At 44.2% G+C, this 15,759-nt stretch overlaps 1 protein-coding gene across 1 annotated transcript in view; it reads left to right on the top strand.

Annotated features, from left to right (window-relative positions):
- The window catches only part of IQUB (IQ motif and ubiquitin domain containing), a 40,583-nt gene that overhangs the window by 1,287 nt on the left and 23,537 nt on the right, over positions 1-15,759 (top strand). The window contains exons 2-7 of the mRNA XM_075857167.1: positions 1,879-2,179; positions 2,254-2,460; positions 6,056-6,190; positions 8,075-8,242; positions 8,387-8,562; positions 10,230-10,385. Of these exons, the coding sequence (XP_075713282.1) occupies positions 1,912-2,179; positions 2,254-2,460; positions 6,056-6,190; positions 8,075-8,242; positions 8,387-8,562; positions 10,230-10,385 (1,110 nt within the window). The 5' untranslated portion in view covers positions 1,879-1,911. The remainder of the gene's footprint in view (positions 1-1,878; positions 2,180-2,253; positions 2,461-6,055; positions 6,191-8,074; positions 8,243-8,386; positions 8,563-10,229; positions 10,386-15,759) is intronic.

The following is a 15,759-nucleotide window of genomic DNA, read 5'->3' as shown; positions in this document are numbered from 1 at the left end:
AGCCTCTCCACTTCCCCAGTAGTCGCAGCAGCGTGCCTCCACTTCACCAATAGTCACAGAAGCCCTCCCACACTGCCTAAGAAAAGCTTCCGAGCTGCCCACCACCTTCTCAGTAGTCACAGCAGCCTCTCCACTTCCCCAGTAGTCGCAGCAGCGTGCCTCCACTTCACCAATAGTCACAGAAGCCCTCCCACACTGCCTAAGAAAAGCTTCCGAGCTGCCCACCACCTTCTCAGTAGTCACAGCAGCCTCTCCACTTCCCCAGTAGTCGCAGCAGCGTGCCTCCACTTCACCAATAGTCACAGAAGCCCTCCCACACTGCCTAAGAAAAGCTTCCGAGCTGCCCACCACCTTCTCAGTAGTCACAGCAGCCTCTCCACTTCCCCAGTAGTCGCGGCAGCGTGCCTCCACTTCACCAATAGTCACAGAAGCCCTCCCACACTGCCTCAGAAAAGCTTCCAAGCTGCCCACCACCTTCTCAGTAGTCACAGCAGCCTCTCCACTTCCCCAGTAGTCGCAGCAGCGTACCTCCACTTCACCAATAGTCACAGAAGCCCTCCCACACTGCCTCAGAAAAGCTTCCAAGCTGCCCACCACCTTCTCAGTAGTCACAGCAGCCTCTCCACTTCCCCAGTAGTCGCGGCAGCGTGCCTCCACTTCACCAATAGTCACAGAAGCCCTCACACACTGCCTCAGAAAAGCTTCCGAGCTGCCCACCACCTTCTCAGTAGTCACAGCAGCTTCTCCACTTCCCCAGTAGTCGCGGCAGCGTGCCTCCACTTCACCAATAGTCACAGAAGCCCTCACACACTGCCTCAGAAAAGCTTCCGAGCTGCTCACCACCTTCTCAGTAGTCACAGCAGCCTCTCCACTTCCCCAGTAGTCGCGGCAGCGTGCCTCCACTTCACCAATAGTCACAGAAGCCCTCACACACTGCCTCAGTTGTCACAGAAAAGCCTCCGAGCTGCCCATCGCCTTTCTCAGTAGTCACAGCAAAGCCTACCCCAGAAAGTTATGAAATTAGAGGGCTATTGCCAGCTTCTGATTGTAGCATCCAGATGAAGAAACAACACCGAGTGATGTCCGTTTATGACCGCCACTGTGCACTACCTTTGCCTGACAGGAGGGGTTTCTGACTGCTTCTGCAGGAAGATATGGAGGTTGATGCTGTCATTTACAGCATCCAACTCTATGCATCCGTCATCAGGTGGAATCACCTGCCTCCTGAATGTTTAAAATGTACAGAGCAAAACCATCAGGGCCAATATTCTAGTTGAATAATGACCGGGTTTTGTCCAGCCCTGATGCGAGCATACTCAAACGGGCTATCAAGCGAGTGCCACGGCCGCTTCATTATTTATGCAGGCACAACGCCATACATACAGTTGTGGCTGTGCTTAGTACTGCAGTCACTTGATAGGCCATCAAGTCCTTGAAAACCCTGATAATTCAGTTGTCAGGACTTGCTAAGGGCAATTATGGTGTTATTTATTGTTGTAATGTTTGTTAGTTTGGATGGGAACTGCCTAAATTTATAAATATGATCATTTTTTGGATAACGTGTTGTGAGTTATTTGCTGGGTAGGAGAATGGTGATCATTCACTGGATAGGATCATATCGAAATCTGTATGTATACCCTTAACGACCGCCCACTGTCTTTTGGTGGCAGGAGGTGCGTACAGCTGGGATCGGAGGAACCTCCAATCCCGCCTTTTAACCCTTTAAGTTATGGCTGCTGAAATGAAGGCCTAAATAGGCCTGGTCATTAACGAGTTAATAACTTTTAGCGTTCAGAATTCCTTCTTTGTGTAATCTGATTTTGTACAAATCTCATACTTCAGTTAAACCAAAATGTATTTCTTTATTCATGTGTCCAGGGTGGCAAGGGGAATAAAAGCTGACGGCGTAAGATGGAAAATACAGCTGTATCTGGGAGTTCAGATGTAGCCCAGCAAACAGATGTAGAGCTAATATCAGCAGATAACGAAATGCAGCAAGAAATGGTTTCCACCGTCGAACATGTACAGTATGAAGCAAAACATGAGGAACAAGACCAGAAGCTTGATCTCCAGAATGGAGAAGTACAAGATTTAGACCAGAAACCACATATTGAGAGTGAAGAGACACCAGATATGTTGGAAGGCCAAGATATAAATAAGAATAAAGGTAACATAGGAGGTGAGTGGCCACATTCAGAAAAGCTATACATCATAGTACAAAACCTAAAGTACAACCATTTTAATTTGTTTTAGATGAAGAATTATCACAAACAATTCAACACGGTGGAGACAGTCCTCACCAAATGGAGGTAAGCGCTGATCTCCTTCAACAATTGCAGGACAACAATGCACAATCATCTATAAAAAATGAAGAGGACCAAGATAACAATCCACAGATGTTTTCAGAAAATAAACTTGAAAAGAACATTTCTTCAGATGAGTCCAGCGCTACAGCTACAGGTATTCCATCTTCTAGACATCTAGGATATAGTGTCCTATCTAATAAACACAGGGTTGCCAACCGTCTGTAAATTTATGGGCAGGCCACAAAAAACGGTGTTTTCTTCTGCTGTCCGTAGCGTCCGGCAGAAATAAACACTGTCCAATACATAGACTGGTGAGTCTCACAGTCACTCCCTGTGCATGCAGCGGCAGCCAGGCTGACTCTGAGTCTCTGACCAGTTACCACCCCCATTCAGCAGACAGCCCCTGCCGGTGGGAGAGACTGAAACATTGCCCGCCGTAATTGACCCTCAACTACTACTGTTTGCAAGTATCAGGTTGACTATCCAAGTTTCTCTAGTGTAGTGGTTCGCTTATTTGCCTTACACGTGAAAGGACCCTCGTTCAAAGCCCGGGAGAGTTTTTTTTTATTTTTTTAAATATAGTATTAATATCTTAATTGTATTAGTTTACACTAGCATAAGGCTTCGTTCACATCTGCATCAGGGCTCTATTCCGACATCCTGTCTGAGCATTCCGGCAGAATGGAGCCCTGAATGACACAAACGGAAACCATAGGTTTCCATCACCATTGATTTCAGCGGTGAAGGATCCGGTGCCAATGGTTTCCGTTTGTCTCCGTTGTGCAAGGGTTCCGTAGTTTTGACGGAATCAATACCGTAGTCGACTACAACGGAGACAAACGGAAACCATCGGCACCGGATCCGTCACCATTAAAATCAATGGTGATGGAAACGGAAACCTATGGTTTCTGTTTCTGTCAGTCAGGGTACCGTTCTGATGGAAAGCTCTGACAGAACGGAGCCGTGACGCAGATGTGAACGAAGCCTTAATATACGTTTACCTCTCTTCCGTTAGAGGAAGAGAGGATCGATACATTAAAGGGAAAGCAACAGTTCCCTTAGAATTACCATTGAATTTAATGGTAATTCTTTTGTATAACTTACTTACCGTTTGTCTCCGTTCGCTAGGTTTCCGTTCTTTTGAACGGAAACAAAAGTTCTGCAGACTGCACGTTTGTTTCCGTTCAAAAAAACGGAAACCTAGCGAACGGAGACAAATTGAAAGCAACTGATTCAAAAGAATTACCATTGAAATCAATGGTAATTCTAATGGAACTGTCGCTTTCCATTTAATGTATCGATCCTCTCTTCCTCTAACGGAAGAGAGGTAAACGTATATTAAGGCTTCGTTCACATCTGCGTCACGGCTCCGTTCTGTCAGAGCTTTCCATCAGAACGGACCCCTGACTGACACAAACCGTTGCTTTCCGTTTAATGTATTGATCCTCTCTTCCTCTGACGGAAGAGAGGTAAACGTATAGAAACGCCAGTGTGAAAGAAGCCTTACTTAATCGTTTTTTAATTCATCTCGAGTTGTGCCCGTGCTCTTCTTTTTACTATCCCACTCGTGTTATCACTTATAAAAGGTGTTAGTTATGCTCTTTATTATCACTTAGGCCCCACGGTCCGTGATTACGGGCAAAGACTGCTCCGGACAGTCATCTGCATTTGCGGACCATGCTCCCAATATAAAGTATGGGAACACGGTCCGTAAAATAAAAAAATATGACATAGGTTTCTACGGCCATAGAAATGAATGGGTCCGTAATTACGGACGAAATCTACGGTTATGTGCATGTGGCCTTACTCTTGATTTTGTGGTCTGTCCGTGATTTTTAGCTGAGTTGTCCAGAAATTTCTGAATTGGAGGTTGGCAACCCTGAATAAACATAGAAGGGGAGTTTATCACTGCTGGGACACAAGAGTTACTTGTTTTCCAAAGTAAAATGTATAGTATACCATTGAAAAAAAAAATACAATAAATTCAATCCATTTATCAAAATGGTTTATTGTTTTTAATTGTTCTAGCTCAGGGCCACCCAGATGCTTATGGCATAGCAATTCATTTTTTTGTGCAGACTGTGTAATTTATGTTGATCATTTAACTCATATCTTGGATCTCAGGGTATGTTCACACGCAGTGTTTTCAGGCGTATTTCGGGGCGTTTACACCTCGAAAAACGCCTGAAAAAACGGAAACTGAACGCCTACAATCATCAGCCCATTGAAATGGGAAAAACAGCATTTAGTTCATACAGGGCGTCTTTTTACGCCTCTGTTTTAAAGAACGCCTAAAATGACGCTCTTGAAAAATTGACGCCCTCTAAAATAATGATTTTCTATTGAACACTATGAAAAACGCCTCAAAAGAAGCTCCAAATTAAAAGAAGCTTAATTTTCAGCTTCAAAACGCCTGAAAATCAGATGCTGTTTTCTCTGAAAACAGCTCGGTATTTTCAGACATTTTTGGTTAAGCGTGTGAACATACCCGAACATCCCAAATCTGAGAAGCCCTGGGGAAAATAATTTGAAGATATAAATCTTCAGGATTTTGTGGTTTGTAAGCTCAAAATAACTTCCAAAAATCTTGTGGCAAATATTTATTCTTTATTAATAGACATGTCTTTGTACATACAGCAATCAAACAATACTCTTTGAGGGAGTTGAAGCCAATGCAAACATTTAATCTGCAGTCTGAGTGCTCTCATGTTAGCCAAGAAAAGTGCCAGAACTAAGGGTGCGTGGCCATATAACAGCTTTGTTTTGTATGGGACCACAAACGGGTTTTCATAGAGGTACATAGGACCTCCACTGTACCTCCATATGCGTCCGATTTTATACAGAAGCATTTTAGGTTTTCGTATGACAGAGCCCGTAGTCTCATGTGTATGACTAGGGATTTTATTTAGATCTTAATCACTATTCCAGTACAATATATGCCTGTACTGTGTTATCTCACATGTCATATAGCTTGTACATTTTTAGGTAGCAACCTTCGGCACTCCAGCTGTTGTGAAACTACAACTCCCAGCATGCACTGACAGCCAAAGGCTTTATTATTCCAGTCAAAGGCTGTCAGGGCATGCTGGGAATTGTAGTTTCACAACATCTAGAGTGCGGAAGGTTGCTGACCCCTGAGGTAGTCAACAGGCTCACAATACACTATACAATTTTCCCATTGAACAATTGTGTCTGCTCAGCATAATAAAGTAATTTGGCCACGTAGTAGCAGTCATACTTTAATGAGCTAGTGGTTGGACCCACTGGTTTATCACATTTTGCTTGGGCTAGGTAGAGGTGTGAAGTCTAATGTATTATTTGTTCTTTACCTTTAAAAAAAACACATAATTAAGGTATCGAGTTTTCCAGGGGGAATCCACTGGTCACTGTTCTATCAATAGTCTACCACAGGAAAATCTGATGAAGGACAAGCTGGGAAATCAGAAGCATAATACAAGATGAGCAATCATAAACATAATCAAACAAGGTAGACGCCGACTTATAAACAGGCACGGGTCTCGGCAGGAAAAGATCAGTAATGTCAGTAATAGAATAGCTGAAACAACCAAATGGTGAAGCTTTGCAGGGTTGTGGGTTGGCACTACTCAGTTCACGTCTTTTCCCAGCTCATCTGTACATTTAAATAAAATAAAATACAAAATGAGTGGATAAACCAACAAGTAGCTATAGTACATTGATAAGGTACGACTGATATGTGGTAACTAATGTAACTATTTTCTTAATCTTAGTAAAGGTGATGCTAACTCCTGATGGCCAAGTAGTCACAGTTGCATTTTCTATTGGAAAATCTATTGAGCACGTTAAGACTTACTTTGCATCTCAAATGAAAATTCCAGAAACAGTCATACGGATAATGTTTGAAGGTAAAAAAAAAAATATTTGACAATGTGCAGTATATGATTGTTTTCAGAATGTTTGGTTATGGAGTTTAAGGTATCTCAATTATGGCCTTAAAGAATATTGACACCTTTACACTGATTTAGATTTTTGTTCTTTTGCTTCCTAAGTTAAAAATTAACCCCTTCACGACTGCCATACGGCTATATACGTTCTAACTGCCGATGCCCCGTGCAGTTAGCACATGTATAGACGTCGGCAGCCTGGAAGGGGTTTAATGAGTGCAGTGCTGCTTCAGCGTGGGCAGCTCTGCACTAATCTATGTGTCGGCTCTCTTTACAAGTGACGACACCTCTTTGACAAACGTGTTTTTTTAATGAAACAGAAGTTAAAAGGGTTGTCCGAGATTAAATGACTATGTGTTAATGCTTGTAATTTATAAATGTAAATACATTTGTAATATACTTCCATTTTCCAAAGTGGCCCCGTTTCCAGATCCTGAAGTGGGTTACTTGACGGGTGACGTCACTCTCTTCACTGGCTCTGGCCTCTTTGTTGATCTTCAATTCTTTGCCGGGTATACGAAACGTCACTTGTGACGTGCCGTGTATGTGCTGTTCTGCTGCACAGCCTGTAACGCGCATGCGTGGACTGAATTACTGTGTTTCAGAGGAGATGTCACCATCTCCCAGCATTGAGAAAAACGCAGCAAAATCCGCACCATTTTCTGCAGTAAAAAAATGCAGGAAATGTTGCGTTTTTTACGTTGCAATTCCAAAACATTCCAGAAAATGTCTGCAGCAACTCCATTGAAAGTAGCTGACATTCCGTCTGCTAATTTCAATGGAATTACTGCAGAAATTTTCTGCAGCAATTCCGTTACGTGTGGACAAGCCCTTAGTCTTCATTAAAAATGTCCTACTATTGTGCTCTAGGGAAGAAGGTTGTACACCATAGCATATTAAGCTGCATTAGATAGGGATGGGAGAACCCACAGCAGACTCTGTAAAAGGAAGGGGGGAGATCACACAGTCTGTATATAGGAGGAGAGCACACATGGCAGAATCTGCAGAGGGAGGGGGTATATCTCACACACACAGGCAGCATCAGTGTCCCTGTCAGCACAGGGGAGAGGAGATTAAACATGGGTTGTATTAGGGTATGTTCACACGATTAAGGGAAAACAGCTCCTGATTTTCAGACTTTTTTGAGCAACTCACGTTTTTCGCTCCGTTTTTCGCTGCGTTTTCGCTGCGATTTTTACGTCCGTTTTTGGAGCTGTTTTCAATAGAGTCTATGACGGCTCCAAAAACGTCCCAAGAAGTGTCCTGCACTTCTTTTGACAAGCTGTCATTTTGCGCGCCATATTTTGACAGCGACGCGTAAAATGACAGCTCGTCTGCACAGAACATCGTAAGACCCATTGCAAGCAATGGGCAGATGTGTGCCGACGTATTGGAGCCATCTTTTCAGGCGTAATTCGAGGCGTAAAACGTCTGAAAAGAGGTCGTGTGCACATACCCTTAGAAGACGAAATCACAGGAATGAAGCTGTACTAGTTAATGAGAGCTAGTGAAAGCAGCAGCATCCTGGAGTCACATACCTCATATTCAGCATGTATCACTGGGGGGGACACAACCACATGAGAAAAGTCTAAAACTAGGAGCAGGTGCAAACTGAATATCGGGGGTCTGAATTTAAATGAAAAAATGTAGATTGCAGCCTGAAAATTAGTGCAACTTTTTTTTTAACTCCAGGTAACACCCAATCATTTTTTCCATGTGTCAAAGGTGTCCAGAGCATTGCTGTGTACAGTATATAATGTGATCTAGTTGTACTGTAAACATGTACTCTTCATAATTCCACTGTACATGTGTACATATTGTTGAGGAATTTGGTTGTCCCTTTAGGCCGAATTATAGAAGACTGTGAGACTCTAGTGGATCTTGGTATTATACCTCATGGAATGATTCAGCTGGACATGCAGTCAATGGATCCTGAAAACTATCCAATCAAAGCTATGAAATTCCAGCATGAATACAGCATGCCAGATGTTATTACCGTTAGGGTACAAACAGGTTTGACTTTCAACTTCTATTTTTTTTCCCATATGATATATGTATACTTTCCATAATTTAACTACTTTCATTGCAATGTCTACTGAACATACTTCCAAGAAGTATCTGATGTCTGTTATGTATATTTGTTATATATTTGTTTAGGAGAAGAAACCTATCAGGATATAGCAGTAGAAATTGAAAGGCTTAACTACCGTAAGCCTTATTTGGGTGGATATCGGCATAAAGTGACTGGCGTGGTGTTCCATCATGCTGGGACACAAACTGTACCCAAAAAGAGACCAGAAAAAGACATTGTAGTTTTCTGCAGAGATACACAGGTACCATTTGATCATTATTATTGCTCGGTGTATTATTGTTTATACTATTATATACAGACATCTTTACCCCTTACGGACATTTGACATACATAGTCAGGAGTGGGGAATGGAGCGGCCTCAGGAACTGAGTGGTACTGTATATTACAACCAACATCTCGCAGTAAGGGCCAGGATAGGAGATAAATTTGATCCTGGCCATTTAATCACTTAGATGTCACAGTCAATAGTGACAAAGGCATTAGCAGCATTATACAGCAGTGGTGGCCACTCTATTATCCCATTGGCTTCCCTGTGGCACGATTGCGGTTTGCTGTCATGGTGGCCAGGGGCCTAAAGTTGGCCCCCAGGTCTACCATGATACTGCTCCGTTAAAAGTACCTTACACTGCAAGGATGTCCAGTTTCAGAAAATAATTATTGTTTTATAGTATGGTGTAAAGTAAATTTTTAATATAATTTGTGTATTGTCTCCTAACATTTTTTCAATATTTCTGCTTGCTGTCAGTGAGTAGGAACCCTCTTCATAACACAGATGCACAGGTTATTACAGGAGAGAGCTCTGATCTGGTTACAGTACAGTAACGAGTCATGCGCCTGTGTAATCATCACATGACCAGAACAGATTTTAAACCTCCATAAGTAAAAATTTAAGGTTTTCATTCAATTACTACAAGCAGAGACCTTGAAAATTTTGAGCAGTTAATACCCAAAGTATATTAGAAAAAGTTGAACTTTTCATTCGGAAATAAATAAGCTTAATTTGCTTAAACCAGAATACTGCTTTAAAGGGGTATTCCCTTCATTGTTATGGCATATCACGTTCTGATCGGCGGGGGTCCAACATCTGTGACCTTTGACAATTTATAGCGCTTGCTGTGCTGGGGATTACAACACCACCTCATTAAAGTGAGACGACCTCTTCGTTCTAAAGATTGGTAAGGGTTATTAATTAGTTATGTTAAAGGTCTAAAAAAATTTGCTTACTCTGTTTCTTCTAGCTTAAAGGGTTTTTCCAACGAGGGACGTTTATGACATATCCACAGGATATGTTATAAATGTCAGATAGATGCGGTTCCCACCTCTTGGACCTGCACCTTTCTCTAGAACGGGCCCCCCTAAACCCCGTTCTAGCTTTGTCTGCTATGGTTGACTCCCGCTCACTTCCAGACTTTATGGTCGGGAGTTACAGCTGTTTCCGTAACTCCCATAGTAGTGAATAGCAGATACGGAAGCAGCGTAGCATGCGAGCTACGCTGTTTCCGTAACTACCATATCCTGTGGATATGTCATAAATGTCCCTCGTGGGAAAACCCCTTTAAGCTGGCCAATCACAGATGTATTTCGGCCGAATCTGCCAATTTCGGCAGGACCGCCCAAACATCTAATGTGTATGGTGACGTCCCGACTTTCCCCCTACAGCAAATGTTGGGCGAGGGAAGGATCAGATTGTTGAATTTTAACATGCACGATCCTTTTGTTCGTAAGGAGATAAACTGGCAGCGGCTTTCTCCCTTCTTTGTTTTGAAAACACATGGACGCTCTGCCTGCTGCCTTAATCATGAAACGTATGTGTACTTCTCCTATTTCTACTAATACTGAATATACTTGTATTTAAATTAGCATTATTGTACTGTTTATACATGTTAAAATCTAATTTTTTCTTTTTAGACAGTTTTTGAAAAGAACAAATCCCAACAGTCAAAGAATACAATGGCCACACAAATGACAAAAATTGGTTGCTACGTAACAAATATAACAGACAAACTAATAGAGCCAAAGAAGTATGTGACTGCTGATGAATTCCATGCAAGAATGCTGAAAGCAGTAAGTGACTAGATGCTCACATTTGGCTTCTTCAATACCTTAGAATATATCTAGTGGGTAAAAGAAGGCTATTATTGAACAAACCCTTTAGATGTGTGGGAGGATATGATTTAAAAAAAAAAAATGTTTAGAAAAAGTTAAAGGACAGTATTTATAGTGGCTTATATTATAACATATATCATAAATAATATATATTATATTATTTATTATAATACAGGTCTGATGTTCTAATAGTCAGCATGTCTGATGCAGAAAATGAAACACTGGTTTGCATATATATATATATATATATATATATATATATGTATATATATATATATATATATATATATATATGGAAAAAATCGAGCAAAGAAGCAGCACTCCATAGCAAAAAATGAAGTTTATTCACCCAACACAGCAACGTTTCACTTCCTCCATGGAAGCATTTTCATATATATAATGAACGCAGCTGTCTCAGCAGGTACAAAGCTGTAAGTCTATGACTAGATATTTTTTATGGCGGCATCTGTGGTATCCTTTATGGTAGTTCTGTCGATGGCACTTATGGAGGGGTTTTGTGTCTGCCACACAACGTAGAGAATCTGTGACAGGGGAGTGCCGCAACAGGAACATTGTTAAAGAGCATCTGAGGCTGGCACTTACGGGTGCTTCTGTGGCTGGCAATTATGGGGAAGGTTTGTGTCTGCCACTTGGTAGGCACGCTGTCATGGGGGTATATGTGGTTGGCACACTATTATGTAGGAAATTTGGAGCCACCCAAAAAATATCATGTGAAAAAATTAATGTGCTGTGCAAAGCATGCCACATACATCCATTTCAGTGTTCTAAATGGTTATAAAGAGGCAAGTGTAGCTGGGTCTTTTATGGAGGCATCGTTGGCTGGCCACTTATAAGGTCTTCTGTGGCTGGCAGCATTAAAGGGGACATATAAGACCAGTAAATTGTGATGGGGACATCTGTGGCTGGTAACTTGTAATTGGGCTGTTAAGGATCTGCCAGGCACAGATTCTGTATCCATGCCCATAGGTAATCAGTCTGCACCTGCTTCTATGTCTGTGAGACTGACTCCATCTTCCACCACTCAGGATGGCAGGCTTAGGAGTGGGAGAGCCTATCACAGCCTGGCCAGACGGAGCTAGCTCCCGCCCTCTGTCTATTTATACCTGCCTTTCCTGTTCCTCCTTGCTTGTGATTCTTCTCGTTTTGTTTCCTGGCCCTGCTGCAGCTTCTTGTACCATTTGACCCTGCTTCATATTGACCCTGGCTTACTGACTACTCTCCTGCTCTGCGTTTGGTACCTCGTACACTCCTGGTTTGACTCGGCTTGTTCACCTCTCTTGTTGCTCACGGTGTTGCCCCTTTTCCCTTGCTTCTGTGTACCCTTGTCTGTTTGTCTGTCGTGCACTTATTGAGCGTAGGGACCGTCGCCCAGTTGTACCCCGTCGCCTAGGGCGGGTCGTTGCAAGTAGGCAGGGACTGAGTGGCGGGTAGATTAGGGCTCACTTGTCTGTTTCCTTACCCCCATCATTACAGGGGCTTAAGTTGCTGGCGCATTGTTATGGAGACATCTGTAGTAAAGTGGTCTAAAAATAATAAATATGGACATCACTCTTTATTAGGTAATTGTAACAACTGGCAGGCATGTGGACCCACATAATGATAAAGTACCTGGTAAGTCAGAAATGGGTTTATGCCAGATAGTCAGGGGGAAGCAGGCCTGTACAGGATAATGAAGTTTGGCTAGGACACCAGACTAGAGTAGTGCAGTCATCTTGGACACTGGACTTGGCTGGGACACCGGACTGGAGTAGTGCAGTCGTCTCTGACATTGGACTTAAATAGGACACCGGACTGGAGTAGTGCAGCCGTCTCGGACATTGAACTTGGCTAGGAAACCGGACTGGAGTAGTGCAGTCGTCTCGGACACTGGACTTGGCTAGGACTCCGGACTGGAGTAGTGCAGTCATCACGGACGCTAGACTTAGCTAGGACACCGGACTGGAGTAGTGCAGTCGTCTCGGACACTCGGTTTGGCACGGGCACCGGACACAGATGGTGAAGTAGTCTCGGAACACTCGGTTTGGCACGGGCACCAGACACAGATGGTGAAGTAGTCTCGGAACACGCTGTTTGGCACTGCCACTGGACACTGATGGTGAAGTTGTCTCGGACACTCGGCTTGGCACGGGCACCGGACACAGATGGTGAAGTCATCTTGAACACTCAGTTTGGCACGGGCACTGGACACAGATGGTGAAGTCGTCACAGACACTCGGTTTGGCACGGGCATCGGACACAGATGGTCGTCTCGGATACACGACTTAGTCACTAGAACTAGACACAGATACTGGAAACAGGATACGGGATACAGGAAACAGGATACAACTAAGGAACCATTTGCAAATCAAATATAGAAAATACACAACATTGCTCAGGCACGGGAGGAGAGGGCAAGCAAAATTAAATATCCCAGGGTGTACAGGGATAGGCTGGCCATTTAAGAGACCACCAGAGCGTGCGTGCACCCTAGAGGAGCAGGAAGAAACACACGCCGGCGTCCCCGGGGAGGAGGAGACGCCGGCATTGTGGTGAGAGTTGCTGGCGGCCGCCAGGGGCTGTAGGATGGCGATGGTCGGCCGCCGTCAGCGTTACTGTAACCCCCTTTATGCCCTCTCTTCTTAGGACCAGAGCATAGAAGCAGGGGCGTAGTTAAAGGCTCATGGGCTCTGGTGCAAGAATTCACCTTGGGCCCCCCTACTCCTCCCCAACACCACCAGACCACTGCGCGCCTATGCCCAGCCGCCTTACCCAACAGGCCCCATGGATGCCCCGCGGTATAATGCCCCCCCCATAGCTGCTTCCACAGTATAATGCCCCCACACAGTATAATGCTTCCCATAGCTGGCCCACAAAGTATAACGCCCCCCCCACAGCTGCTCCCGCACAGTATAATGCCCTCCATAGCTGCCCCCACACAGTATAATGCCCCCCACAGCTGCCCCCACACAGTAAAATGTCCCCCATAGCTGCCCCCACAGTATAATGCACCCCATAGCTGCCCCCACAGAATAATGCTCCCCATAGCTGTCCCCACAGTATAATGCCCCCATAGCTGCCCCCACAGTATAATGCCCTCACAGAGTATAATTCTCCCTATAGCTGCCCCATACAGTATAATGCTCCCCATAGCTGACACTCACACCGTATAATGCCCCGAATAACTGCCCCCACAGTATAATGCTCCTCATAGCTTCCCCCACATAGCATAATGCCCCCCATAACTGCCCTCCACACAGTATAATGCCCCCCACAGTATAATGCCCCCACAGTAAAATGCCCCCTTAGCTGCCCCCACAGTATAATGCCACCCATAAATGCTCCATGCTGTATAATGCCCCCATACAGTATAATGCTCCCACACAGTATAATGCCACCATAGCTGCCCCATACACTATAATGCCCCCATACAGTATGATGCTCCTATAGCTACCACCATATTAGCCTCCCTCCCATACCCAGTATAGTGCCCCCATATGTGCCTAATAGAAAATAATAAAATAATTACTTACCTATCCCCATTCCCACGATGAGTGGAGAAGATCTTTCTCCTCCCTTGGCCTGTGCTATGGTTGACTCAGCGCAGACAGGCGTGGTGACGTCACTACATCGCGCCTGGCTCAGCTCCTTGCTCCAGCGTTTAATTCAACTGTATCTGCGACGCAGATACAGTTGGAACCAGGACCAACACTGTCAGCGCTGTGTGGCTGTGGGCCCCCTAGGCTTAGGGGCTCGGTCACAACTACGACCGATGCGGCCCCTATAGCTACGCCACTGCGTAGAAGGAATCTTTTGATGAGCGAAGGGGCATCAACGTTCTCTTCAGGTTCCCACGACTTATCCTCAGGACCAAACCCTTTCCAGTCCACCAGGTAGAAGATTTTCCCCCCTACCTTCTTGTAGTCCGGGATCTCCTTTACCTCAAAGACATCAGAAGCACCACTTGGAGAAATTGCAGGGCCAAGGGATTTGCTGTAACGATTCAGGACCACAGGCCTCAGGAGAGACACATGGAACGAGTTAGGAATCTTGAGAGTGGGGGGCAGCTGTAGCTTGTACGATACAGGGTTGATTTGTTGAAGAATTTAAAAAGGACCAAGGAATCTGGGAGCGAATTTGTAAGAGGGGGTTTTCAGATGAATATTCTTTGACAATAACCAGACTTTGACTCTGGGAAGAAACTGAGTAGGGAGTTTTCTGTTTCTTTTTTCATTTTTCTTCATGCGTCCACTGCCTGCAGGATCGATGACTTGGTTTGCTGCCTGATGTGAAGAAGGCTTCCAAAAAGAATAATTAGCTGCAGGCACTTGAGATGTAGTCGGTACAGGAAGAGGAACACGTGGATGTTGGCTGTACAAATGAAGAATCGGGAAGAAGTAGTAGACTCACTGGTGTGGTTGTTACGAGTAAATTCGGGCCAAGAAAGAAGATGCACCCAATTCTCGTGTGAAACTGAAATAAAATTACGAAGATAATTTTCCAGTATTTGATTAATCTTTTCAACTTGGCAGTTAGATTGTGGGTGATAAGTCGAATTTTACATCCAAAAGTTTACACACGGCTCTCCAGAATTTAGGCATAAATTGTACAGGCCAGTCAGACACGATATGGTTGATACTCTGTGCAGACAAAAGATATGCTGAAAAAAAAAAATCTGACAAACAAGGAGCTGAGGGAAGGCCAAACAGAAGGATGAAATGTGCCATTTTAAAAAAGCAATTCACCACGAACATCCAGCAGAAGGAGGAAGGTCGGTAATAAAATCCATGGCAATGTGTTGCCAGGGACCATTAGGAACAGGCAAAGGTTGGAGCAGACAAGCAGGCTTGGAATGGGTAGACTTGTTTTGGGCACAGTTGGTACAAGAGGAGACATAGTCCACAACATCTGTAGGCAGCGTCGGTCACCAGTAGTAAGGAGAGATAAAGTCCCGTGTCTTATGGACTCCAAAGTGCCTAGCCAGCTTGGAATTATGTCCCCAGATGAGAATTTTCTTCCTGCCAGCAGGACGAACAAACATTTTTCCAGGAGGAATGTCTCTAATCTGCAGAGGGTTAACCGCAATAATCCTGGAAGGATCAATGATATGTTGGGGGTCTTCCTCAGAGTCATCAGTCTCAAATGACCGGGATAGGGTATCGGCCTTTACATTTTTATCTGCAAGACAGAAGTGAAGCAGGAACTGGAATCTGGCAAAAAACAGCGACCATCTGGCTTGACGAGGGTTCAGTCGTTGCGCAGACTGTAGATACCTGAGATTCTTGTGATCGGTATAGATGATGATAGGGTGAATAGCCCTCTCTAGCATGTGCCT

The sequence above is a fragment of the Rhinoderma darwinii genome, chromosome 3, assembly GCF_050947455.1.
Source record: "Rhinoderma darwinii isolate aRhiDar2 chromosome 3, aRhiDar2.hap1, whole genome shotgun sequence".
NCBI classification, from domain to species: Eukaryota; Metazoa; Chordata; class Amphibia; order Anura; family Rhinodermatidae; genus Rhinoderma; species Rhinoderma darwinii.
This window is presented reverse-complemented; position numbering and strand designations above follow the sequence as displayed.